Genomic DNA, 13,095 nt, shown 5'->3' on the forward strand with positions numbered 1-13,095 from the left:
TGACTGCCATAGAAGATGTGGTCAGTTAGCAATACTTGATTTTTCAAAGACAGCCCAGTACATTTTTAGCCCAGTGAAAATTTCTTTAACAATTTAAGTTATCTTGGTTGTTTTTATGAGAAGCAGATACTGTATGGGCAGACTTCCAAACAAAACACCACACTATAGTGATTAACTGCTTTTATTTTCTGAAAATGCATTTGAGGTCCTCGTGAATCTTGAAGGTGTCCTTGAAAATAAAAAATTGTTTAGAAGCTGTTAGTTGTAGCAGGAGGTAACATCATTCCTTTTCTGAATTTGGAAGCTAAGCATAATCATACCTGGCTAATACTCAAAAGGGACATGTCTGAGGTATAGGCTAGACCACAGGTGTCAAGCTTGTGGTGTCACATTGCTGTCACGGGTTGGGTGGGGCCTGTGCGTGACGCATCCAGCCTTCAGGCCTCCAGTTTGACATCCCTGGGCTAGACTAAGAAAGTGAAAAGCTAAACAACTTATTTCATTGTCCTGCTGCCTAGAAAACTTAATCAATGTGCCTTTGAGTCATTGGGAATTTTACTGTACAGGAAGGGGATTATAACCTCTAGGAACTACTGTTTCGTTTTAAATTAAAAGAAACTAAATATCATTTAAAGGGCATCTACATTTTATTATTTTTCAGGAATCATTCCATTCAGGTTTTCAGATAGTTAATTGTTTTGATCACTACTGTTAAAAACTTGGATCATTGTTTTATATGCTTAGAGTTCATTGTTTCAGATAGGATTATTTATTTATTTGTTTGTTTAATTTATATTGCTGCCTATTTGCCCATGGCAACTCGAGGTGACTTACACAATGTAAAACCATATTTAAAACAAAAAATAAAAATAAAAAACAATAAAAACTAACAAAAAGAATCAAATAAATTAGTAAAGTATAGTAGAATAAAATTTGGGGGGCGGGAACCAACTCCATCCCCCACCCCGACGACAGCAGATCACACTAGCCATTTAATGGGCTCCATCCCTCTCTGGGTTCCCCAGGCCCGCTGGCAAATCCAGGTCTTCAGTGCCTTTCGGAAGAGTGCTAGAGTGGGGGCCATTCTAATCTCTGGGGGAATAATATTCCAGAGAGAGCCACCACGGAGAAGGCCCTTGTTCTGGGTCCCACCAGGTGTATCTCCCTCAGTGGTGGGACCTGCAACATTCCCTGCCTCTTCGCTCTAATGGGTCAGGTAGATGTGACTGGCAAGAGTCGTTCCCTCAGATAACCCAGACCCAAGCCATGAAGGGCTTTAAAGGTGACAACCAGCACCTTGAATTGCACCTGGAAGCAAATTGGCAACCAATGCAGCTCCTGTAGGAGAGGTGACACATGTGCACACCAGGGTCTGTACAAAACCATGTGGCCACTGCATTTTGTACCAACTGGAGCTTCCGGATGCTCTTCAAGGGAAGCCCTATGTAGAGCGCGTTGCAATAATCAAGATAGGAAGTGACCAGGGCATGAGTGACTGTGAGTAGGGACCATTGATCCAGGAAAGGGCATAACTGTTGCACAACCCGCAGTTGCGCAAAGGCCCTCCTGGCCACGACTGCCACCTGCTCTTCGAACAGGAGTTGTGAGTCCAGGAGAACCCCTAGATTATGCACAGGGTCTATTTGCGATAGTGCCACCCCATCCAAGACTAAAGGTGGTAATTCTCCCTGAGCCAACGAACCCCAAACCCAGAGCCACTTGGTCTTGCAAGGGTTTAGTTTCAACCCGTTGCTCCCCATCCAGCCCCTAACAGCCTCCATGCACTGCGAGATGGAGGACACAGCAACACTTAACTCACCACGGGCCGAGACATACGGCTGAGTATCATCAGCATATTAGTGATACCTCAGTCCATTATGCATTTCAGAAGCCAGATGTACAGCCTGGAAATACTTTCGACCTTCAGGTCTCAGTGAAATTACATGCGGCAGTTCTGGTAAAGAACACCTTTGAATAATTATCCCAGCTGCAACACATCCTGACTTGATCAGAACAGATCCAGTCAAGATATAGCAATGGCTACCCACACTGTGGTCACTGCAGTGCACTCCATATGAGAAGTGCCTGGAGTTGTAATTGATGCAAAATGCAGCAGCCAAAACAGCTGAAAGATCTGCTCCATTTTAAAATTGCTTACCAGGCACAATTTAAGAAGTTGGTATTGACTTAAAGCCATAAATGGCATAGAAACCTAACCATTTAAGGGCCCTTCTCTTCCTTTATAAAACTATTCAATTCTTTAACAATCCCTTATGAAGATGTTTCTGCTGTCAGAAGCTCTTCTTCTGGCATGTTGAAGAAGACTGTTTTCTCCTTTGCTACCGATCACTTAGGACATGCATTTAACTCTTTCACTGTTTAGAAAATCTGTATACATATATCATTTTCACCAGGATTTTAATTATTGCTAAATAGTTTAGGGGCCTATTTGATTATTACTTTTAACCTGCATTTTTAATTAATTTAATTTGATTTGGTTTTTTAAAAAGTTAGTATCCTTAAGTGATTACCAGATTAGAAAATAAGGAAAAAAGTTTTTGGATGCCGAAGAAATGTTCTTAGAAATATTACTTTCCAGGAGTGATAGAAACTGTACTAAGTTTAATACTTTTTCTCTTTTAAATATATATATATATATATATATATATATATTGTCTCTCCTCCCCCTTTATATTGTTAAGAAATACCAAGCCATCTAAATGTTTTCTCAGAAGTTCGGATCTATAATTATAGGAAACTAATTCTTTGTTATGGGACTACCAAGGGAAGTTCTGTAAGTATCTTTGATCTTTCTCTTAAAGGTATGTTAATACTGTATACTTATTATCTTTAAGTATAGTGTATATTTATATTTATAGTGTATATTTTAAACACAGTTATTAAGTGGCTACCATCTATGCTAACTGTGGTCTTGTCTATATTGTAGTAGTAATTTTCTTTTTTTCCTCCTTTAGCTTAGTGTTAAGATGTTTTCCCATATTAATGTTTGATGATAGCTAACTATGTACGTTCAATTCGAACAGGGGTGTGCTGTCAAACTTGATTACATTGAGGGCTGCATCAGGCAGGGTTGTGTTTGACCTCGGAGAGCTGGGGGTGGGGCATGTCTGGGTGCATGGGCGTGATTGGGGTGGGTGTGGCACAGGGCTTGTGGGGGAACCACCTGTGGTGGCCAAGTGCTAAGGCAGGACTTCCCTGAGACCCTCCCTCACTCTCATTATACAGGTAGTTGAGTAACAAATGTAATAGAGCCTGCCAATTACATTTGTAACCTGAGGATTCGTTTGATTGAATCATGTTAAATGAACGTAATCACTCCCTGCTTTCCCCAATGCATTTGTTAATTGAATGTGCAGGTCATTAAATGCACATGTTATATCTCACAGTAGGAAAGAGCATGCAGGACCTAGTGCTGGAGCAGGCCATCCAAGGCCTCCTGCAATCGACTGAGATACCTCATGCTCCCCTGGAGTCCCCACAATTTCTCCCCCCCCATCCTGCCTCGCTGACTCTCCACAGACTGGGCCTGCTTTGCTAGCATCCAGAATTCCACTTACTCCTCCCCACCCCATTTCCCATGGAAATTTTTGAAGAAGCTGTAAGGACATGAAATCTAAGGAAACCATTTTCACCAGCTTCTGCTGGTGCATCAGGGTTGTGTTTGATTTGGGGCCATGTGGCCAGCAGGCCTCTGGTAGTTGAAGAGGCCTGGACTGTGCCACAGCAGCCTCCTGCTTCAGGATTGAGGCAACAGTAGCAGCCAATCAATGAAGAGTTTTCTTCCTTTGTCTCATCGGGCTGAACTGTAAGTTCTTTGTTGATTGGCTGCCATGCGGCTCATGGAGATTCCATTTCGGCCTGTAACAGACCGGGGGAGGCCCGAATAGAACCTCAAAGAGCCGGATGCGGCCCACGGTGACTACATTTTGGGTTAGTGAGGCCCTGCGTGGCCCATTTTTGGCTGGCAGAGTTCTACTGGAGGCCAGGGAGGCCAAAAATGGGCTGCGGGGGGCCACGTGTGGCTTCACCGTCCCTGTTTTGGACGGCAAAGGCACCGCAGGCCGAACCTTTGATATTTCCATGCCAGCCCTGCGAGCCAGATTTAAGCACCCTGTGGGCCGAATACAGCCCGCAGGCCTTGAGTTTGACACCCCTGAATTAGAATCCCAAATCTTCACTACTGTATTTCCTTTAATAATATTATTAAGGTCAGGGGGTTGTAAAGAAAAGGTGTGAGTTATGAACATGACTAGTCAGAAAAGAAAGGACAGAAGTGGATAATAGTTTGTGTGTTTATGAATAAACTTCAGTCTCTAACCTCATTTTACATATTCTTCTCTATTAAGTTTATGCCACAGGTTATCTTTTAATCAAATCAGAAAACTGCTGTGCAACAGACCAGATATAGCTTACCATGCAAAGCATGGGAGGAAAGGAGTTTAGAGCTCATTCCTATAGTTCAGGGGTGTCAAATTCAATTTCATTGAGGGACACATCAGGGCTGTGGTTGATCTCAGGAGGCTGGGTGGGCATGGCTGACTGGCTGGGTGTGGCCAACTGGGTGGGCGTGGCTAGCTTGATACCACTCCCCAAACTGCTGGCAGATTTCCTCTTCGCATTGATTAGACCAGGCCGAAGCTACAGTAGCCTGATCTTTCCTCTTCACATTGGGTAGACCATGACGGCCCCATGGGCCAAATCCGACTGCCCGCGGGCCTTGAATTTGAAACCGCTGCTATAGTTCCATAATGATGTTCCATAACTTCTGTACTACTTAAGAACCTCTGATACATTAGGAGTTTTATTTTTCTGGCACTTTCCAAAAATATGTCATGATTTGCTTAAAACCTTTTTTGTGTTAAAATAGTTAGATTTTCACTGACGTATAAGAACTAATCATTGATACATTGATACATTCACCAGCCCAGTGAATTCTTAGTACTCAGGTAGCAAATATTATAACAAATTAGAGGTAGCCTTGCAAAGAATAAAAATATATTTCCTTACCTTGGTTATATTCAGTTTTAAATAAACATGGAAATATTCATTTCTTAAATTTTAATATTTCATTCAATTCTCAAACTTAAGCTAGAGAAAGACATGGTGTCTATAAGATACTGTTTTATCTCCTATGTCCTCCCTATCTCTCTGTAAAGAGGAAAACATTAGAACTATGGTGTCCAAATTTTTCCCAACTACAATTCCTTCACCTTGAATGGAAGAAGTGTGTTTTCCTTTCTGCAACTTTGGTTTTCCTGGAGTGTGCAGCACGTAAAGGCTAGGATCACTAACCGCCTGAGTAGAAACACACAGTATTGACTGATTCAAACTGTTTTGTCTAGTCCAGTCTTGTCCATTTTGACTAATGTAGTTCTCCAGGATCCTCTAATAAGGAGCTTTATTAAGCGAGATCCTTTTTGTAACAGAGATTGAGCTCACTACAAAATCTGTAGTGCGGCACTGAGCTGATTACATTAAGTTAAATATTTACTAGCTAGAAAATAATTTGATTGGAATATAGAAAATAGATACATCTCTGTATCTTCTCTCTGTCTCTACACATATACACACATACACACTTACTTAAAAACAATGTTCCTTGCTATCATTGCATAATTTTCTGAAGCTTTTTGTATTTATAGATCAGCATTCAATGGAACTCTGTGCACCAAAAATTCCACATATCTCTTGGAACCGTTGGACCAAGCTCAGGTTGCAGTAATTGTCACAATACTATTCTGCATCAGCTACAAGAGATGTTCAATAAATCACCAAATGTTGTCCAACTATTACAGGTAACTTCTTTTGTCAAAAGAGAGGTTTGAAATAAGGAAAGCATTGAAAGGATGATGCTTTTGCATATGAGATCATAATACTTTATATGGGAAATACTGTAGGAAGAACCTTACTAGCAATTATACTTCTGTTTAGTTCTACATTGTTACTATTATAATATAGGTAGCCTTCAACTTACGACTACAGTAGAGCCCAAAATTTATGTTACTAAGGTTAAGTGAGTTTTGCCTCATTTTACAATTTTTCTTCCCACATTTATTAAGTGAATCACCACAGTTCTTAAATTAGTAGCACGGTTAAGTGAATCTTGTTTCCCCATTGACTTTGCTTGTCGGAAGGTCACCAAAGGGAATCACATGACTCCAGGACATAGCAACTGTCATAAACGTGAATCAGTTTCAAACATTCAAATGTAAATCGTGTGATCATGAGGATGCTACAATCATAAGTGTGAAAAATGGTCATAAGTCATTATTTTCAGTGCTGTTGTAACTTTGAATGGTCATGAAATGAATTGCTGTAAGTTGAGGACTACCTGTAATGCCATTTCTTCATTTGGTTGGTATGAATAGAAGCATAAAAGCAACCAATAATATTCTTTATTTCTGGAGGGTCAATACATGTGCCTACCTGTCATACAGTTATAACTAAACAACTGTTGCTTTTACTTGCAGGTTTTGTATGATACTCAGGCTCCATTAAATGCTATCAATAAACTTCCCACTGTGCCAATGCTAGGACTGACACAGCGTACTAACACTGCTTACCAGTGCTTCTCAATTCTGCCTCAGTCGCCCACACACATCAGGCTGGCCTTTAGGAATATGTATTGCATAGACATTTATTGCCAGAGCCGTGGAGTGGTGGCAATTCGTGATGGAGCATATAGTCTTTTTGACAACAGTAAAATTGTTGAAGGCTTTTATCCTGCACCAGGATTGAAGGTGACTGTTCTTTATGTATTTATTTTGTAGTTCAATTAGAATATTGACTGGGCTCATTAATATTTCAGATAGCTTCTATAAGTGGTGAAATTATTTGAAGGTGCTTTCAAATACATGTTTAATGTTGAAGCTTCTAACACATTCAGTGGTAAGGAAATAAAGATAATATTCACTTATTATCTATTGGTCTTTGGTGGTTCAGAATTGTGTTCTGGCTTTCTAGAACCTTTGCCTGAGTAGATTATAGTTCAGTAGTTTCTGGCTTCACAATTTAAACATTCTGGTAACAGGATTAGACAAGACAGATGCCAGAAATTTTGAAGAAATGTTTTCAGGCACAGCACAAGGTTGAATGAATCTGTGATTAGAATTTTTATTAATCATTTTATTAAAACTTTGTTTTTAAAAACTTCAAACAAATGTGAGTTCTGATAATGCAGCTAACATCACAATATTTTCAGTAACCTGGGTTAAGTCATACTTTTGAAATGGTAGAATGGTTTATTTCAATGGATCTTCATAAATGAAAAAGATTATTGATCCTCGTGGTGAAAATCAACAATCACAGTAATATGTCTTTTCTGATTATTTGTAACATACGATTCACATATTAACCTTTGGAAACCTAGCAAGACACTGCTGTAGATATGTGAAATATTAATAATTTAAAACTGTAGCATATTGCTATTGAGATTAATGTATCTTGAAAGTTTTAATGACAATATACATTGTTTTATTATGATATTGTAAACCTCTCAGAGTCACTCATGAGATGGGCAGTGCAGAAATTTAATAAATAATTAAATAAATGTTGTCACAAGGTCCTTTTGTCTATACCCCATTCAGTGGGCTCCCACATCCCAGAAGGCCCCCTCCAGCCTCCCTTGCCTTTAGGCAACCTACACACCAGCAGATCCTTGTCTAATAATCCCAGTTTGTTTTCACACCCCTCTCAGGTCTACCACTGCATTTTACTATCAGGAGTAAGCTACAGTTCTCCTAATCTGACGTTTCCTATATAGAATAGTGAAACCCACAACCCTTCTCACTCCCAAAACTCTTCAACACCAACTACTCCACCATAGCAACTACAAATACCATCACACTACTACCACACCCAGCTGCTTTGCTGCTGATCTTCTATAACTGCTCTCTGCTAAGTAGCTGGACTGGCTGGGGAGAGGTCTTAAAGAGGCAGGGCACCATCAGCCCCATGGAGCTAGCTAATCTCAGGCAGCCTGTCCTCCCACATACACACCCCTTTTAATAAGGTAAAGGTAAAGGTTCCCCTCACACATATGTGTTAGTTATTTCCGGCTCTAGGGGGTGGTGCTCATCTTCGTTTCAAAGCTGAAGAGCCAGCGCTGTCTGAAGATGTCTCTGTGGTCATGTGGCTGGCATGACTAAATGCTGAAGGCGCACGGAACGCTGTTACCTTCCCACCGAGGTGGTCCCTATTTTTCTACTTGCATTTTTACATGCTTTCGAACAGCTAGGTTGGCAGAAGCTGGGACAAGTAACGGGAGCTCACTCCGTTACGCAGTGCTAGGGATTTGAACCACCAAACTGCCAACCTTTTTGATCGACAAGCTCAGCGTCTTAGCCACTGAGCCCCCCCCCCACATATACATACATACATACATACATACATAAATCAGACATGTGTTTGTGTCCCTCATCTTCTGTAACCATGGTCGTTGGCAATTACTATGAATTCCCAAACCCTCATCTTCTGTAAGCTGGTCGTTGGCAATTACTATGAATTCCCAAACCCAGATGTACCCACACAGAGCATTGATCACCCATTTCAATGCATACACCTCTTTCTTTATGATACTATAGTTCTGTTCTCATGGAATGAGTTTTTTCGATAAATAAATTACAGAATGCCTGTACCTTCGTGATTTTGCATCAGTGCTGCACCTAAACCGACATTGGATGTGTCTATTTGTACAACAAGAGGTTGGGTAAAATTCAGTCCTCTCAGCACCGATTTTCCACATAGACCATCCTTTATCCTTTCAAATGACCCCTGGTATTCTTCTGTTCACCTTATCTTGGAGGGCTCTGTTTTCCTGATTAGGTTCATTAAGGACTGGTAATTGTGGAGAAAGTGGGGGATAAAGGGTTCATAATATCCTGCCAACCTCAGGAAAGAATGTACTTCTTTCTTTGTTTTGAGAGTTTTTACTTGTCTCAGGGTCTCCACCTTCCATGTTTGTAACTTCAGCCTCTTATACACGTCTTCTCATAAATTCAAAAACTTTGAATTCACAGACCTTCCTGAACATGTTCGTTGACAGCAATCAAGATGCACGAAGACGATCAGTCAATGAAGATGATAATCCACCATCTCCTATTGGAGGGGACATGATGGATTCATTGATATCACAACTGCAGCCACAGCAGCAGGTAGCAAATATGCATGCACAAATTTAGTATTTGAGACAAAATATTGTTAAATTGATCATTTGGGACAAATGTCTATTCTTACTCTAATCTGGTAAGATAATAAAATGGAGAAACAATAAGAGGAAAATCTTAGCTTGGTAACTATCAAATACCATTAGTACCATTCTCAAGAAGAGGATATATTAGATTTCTGTCTAAAATCCTCGAAAGATGACATTCAGTTTAGATAACAGAATTGGTGATGGATCATTGCTGCAATGAGACAGGAGGAAAAGCTACTTGTTTTTTTTTCCAAGTTTTTTATTTTTTATTTTACATATACATATCAGTGAGTGAACAGTGTGGCACCTGGGTATCATACATTTTAGTACAAATAGAAATAGTAATATTAATCATATTTGTTACATTCATCAAGCTTATATTGTATCTTTTCTTTTATGTACACTGAGAGCATTTGCATCAAGACAAATTCCTTGTGTGCCCAATCACACTTGGCCAATAAAGAATTCTATTCTATTTTTTTCTATTCTATATGATTCTAATGGTGATAGACATTTATATTAAGCTATAGTCTTACACTATTTAATTATTCCATGTTTTAATGTATTATTTTAATGCCAATCACAATGCTATTTAAACATACCTAATAATACCATCATTTAATTTCTAAGCTTTCCTCTTGTTACTTTTATCTTGTTACTAGCTCAATACCCGTGCTTCACTATAAAACTATATGGTTGGGCTTAGTTTTTGGGGAGGAAAATAAGGGGGGGGGGAATTCTGCCTCTGCCTACCAGTATCCATTGGTATTCATCTGGCTAGCTTCCTGTCAGTGTGTGAGAATTGAGGGCTTTTTGGAAACTGAAACAGTATTTGCTAAGTGAGCAAGAAGGAGACAGAAAGGAGCCTGGGCGTGGCTTACCTCAAGTGTTCTCAACTAAAGCTTCTTGGTGCTGTGAAACTAAAACTGAAACTCCTCTCTTCTGCTTGTGTTTTGCATTTGCAGCAGATTTGTTTTCAGGTGGGGAGGGGAACTCCTTAGCATCAGAGCATGTTAATAATAATATAAGAAATACTAATGCTCTGATGGTCATTTTGAAAAATCCTTTCTTAGTGAGCACCTAGAAGTCAAGAGGAACATACGTGCCAAATTTCAAGTTTGTAGGCTTTACGGTTCTGGAGATTTTGTGATGATGCATGAGTGGTATTTCACTTTTATAGAGAGAGATATAGAAATGTGTATACTAATATCCCCCCTTTATTTCTGTTTCTATTCTGACTTTTATTCATGCCATCATTATATTAAAAGACATTTCTTTTCTATCCACTGTCTCTTATTCACTTTAATACTTTAATTCTTGTTCGATTTTTAACTTATCTCTCGTATTTCTCTCTTACATCTATTTGTCTTGAGATGCAATTATTCATTATTTAATTATTCAATGTTTCAATATACAATTCTAATGCCAGTCATAATACTCTTTAAACAGACATAATAATATTAATCGTATTTGTAACGTTCATTAAGCCTATATGGAAACCATTATTTAAACATACATAATAATACCATAATTCAATCTCATTTTTCCCTTTTATTATTGCTTTTATTTTATTATATAAAAGTGTATATACTAATATTCTTTTATTCTCTTATTTCTACCTCTATTCTAGTTTTTAACGATGCCACCTTTATATTTTTTTAAAAAAACCTTTCCTTTGCATCCATCGTGTCTTGTCCACTTCAGTGCTTTGATTTTTTTTTTTTTAAACTTGCCTCCCATATTCATCTCTCAGATCTTTATCTCTATCTGTGTCTGTATCCTGGCTATTCAATCTAGGTATATCTCCCATCTCTACTCTTATCCACTGCCTAGGCTTCAAAATATCTGCCCAGACCCCTATCTCCCTTTCAAAAGTACCTTCCTGCAGTTCTCTTTTTAACTCTCTTTGAGTATTTTCCCTCTGGTTTAATTCATCAGTCATTGTTATTTTTATTGTTGTAGCCTTATTTTCTTTTGATTGCTGGTTTATCGGTTCTATTTTTCCCTTCCTTCCTTCTGTTAGCTCCTCCCTTTTCTGGGCACCTTGATCTTTTCTCATTGTCCCTTGTATAATATTTTCAATTTTTTCCTCTATGCCATGCATTAGTTCCATAATCTCCTTGTGGTTTGTTTCCATAATGTCCTTTATGCTTTGAAACATCAATGCCATCCCTTTCAAAGTTCTACTCATTTCCCCCTTATGGAGCATCTTGTCCTGTTTTAGTAGATCCAACTCTTATCCAATAGTCCAAGAACCCTGTATTCGAGCTTAAAGTTGCTCTTCAGAAAATACACTGATCATAATTATTTATGTCCCATAATTAATCAGTCCATTCCATTTAAATAGTCCAGGGAGTTATCCAAAGGCTCTTTAACTCGGCTTTGTAAATTCAATCATATATCATAGCATTCAGGGGGCACTTTAATTAGATATCTTCCTTGTTCTTGAGTTTAAATCTCCAATAGTCCTGGGATAGATGCATATAGTACAATAGGTATTGTCACAATCCTTCAAATGGAAATTCCCAAAGTTGTAAAAAATATATTGTATCTTCTTTTCTTCAGCAGGTGGTGCTTTCAGCTTAAATTTCAATGTTATCACGAGTCAATCTGGCTTTGATTGCTTTAAATGTAATTCAGTTATACAAGCAAAGTTAACTTTTTAGGTAAATAATTCCAGCATTTTAAAAATGCCTTCCCAATACAACGCCTTTTCAATTTAAGAGTCCAATTTCCTGTATTTTTTTAAAAAAAATGTTTTATTTTTCTCCCCTTGATTCTTTTCTTTCAGTTCTTTCCTCAAGGTGCCTAGTCGTTGCTTTAGCAAATAGTTGTGAGCCTCTCTTTTCCTGGTTTCTTCTTTTTGGGGTTAGGTTTTAAATAAAAAGGAATCCTCTCACCCAGTTCCAAACACTGTTCACCAAACTCCGCTCCAGCATTAGTCTTAGCCCTGGGTCAGGCAGGAGAGTCGCGGCTCTCCACGACCTCACAAGGCACCCTTCTTTGCTTCACTGCCCCTACAGGACAGTTTTGGCACCTTTCGGAGCGCACCTCCTCGTGTCTGATCTCGCCGTGATGTCAGCTAGAAGTCTGAACAGCTACTTGTTATGCTGCTCTAGGTTGATGCAAATTTGTCTCAGCTATTACGTTATTTGTATCATGGTATTCTGCAAATTGATAACTTGTACAGCAACTTACTGCTAGTGTTGCAATAACACTGCTGGCTGTTTGAAGAATTCCCCGAGGATCAGAAGCCATTTCCAAAATTCCTAGGGAGATGTTCTGCCAGTGCTTGGAAGAGAGTAGGATATTTGCAAGATTAATGACAGCCTTGTGAGGTAGTCCATACACGAAGCACACCCAGAAGTACTAGTAAAATTTTTTTTGGTAAAGTTACATTAACAGAATCTTTGCAATCTTGCTTTTACAGTCCCTAAGGAGGGTCCTTTCTGAGATGTTACTATGCCTCCATTCTTTTTGTGGATTCCTTGTCTAACCATTGTCTAGTTTGAGTTCTTCCTCCTTTCTCCCCCACATACCATTACAGTTGGGTCTGATGGCTTGGTATAAGACAGTTGCCTTACACCTGAGCTGGTACTTATGTGGTATATCCAAAAAGAGTTGTTTTTAGAATACATTTGAAGGGATGTTAATTTTCAATGTTTAAGCAGTATGTTTATTACTGGATGAAATGGAAAAGGACATGGCATATTAATTTGGAAATTAAAAGAAAAAATGACTAAGAAGCAAAAGCTGATGGGACTTGAAGAATGGTAGACATGATAAAGTACAGGATATGATAAAATCATTTATATTAAAAAATGAGGAAAGTGCTATTCTATAGAAATAGACATGCATGTTTTATTTATTCAGCTGACTGT

At 38.9% G+C, this 13,095-nt stretch overlaps 1 protein-coding gene across 9 annotated transcripts in view; it reads left to right on the plus strand.

Annotated features, from left to right (window-relative positions):
- Positions 1 to 13,095, plus strand: part of MED14 (mediator complex subunit 14) — a 106,451-nt gene that overhangs the window by 52,631 nt on the left and 40,725 nt on the right. For all 9 annotated transcript variants that reach the window (XR_015749830.1, XR_015749831.1, XM_026674060.2 and 6 more), the window contains exons 19-22: positions 2,703 to 2,794; positions 5,664 to 5,816; positions 6,492 to 6,761; positions 9,039 to 9,173. Coding sequence is in view for 7 of the 9 variants with exons in the window: in XM_026674060.2 (XP_026529845.1) it covers positions 2,703 to 2,794; positions 5,664 to 5,816; positions 6,492 to 6,761; positions 9,039 to 9,173 (650 nt within the window). In the remaining 2 variants the exon portion in view is untranslated. The remainder of the gene's footprint in view (positions 1 to 2,702; positions 2,795 to 5,663; positions 5,817 to 6,491; positions 6,762 to 9,038; positions 9,174 to 13,095) is intronic.

The sequence above is a fragment of the Notechis scutatus genome, chromosome 5 (assembly GCF_049901735.1).
Source record: "Notechis scutatus isolate UNSWTSFEM ecotype Mainland chromosome 5, rNotScu1.2, whole genome shotgun sequence".
Classification (NCBI taxonomy): Eukaryota; Metazoa; Chordata; class Lepidosauria; order Squamata; family Elapidae; genus Notechis; species Notechis scutatus.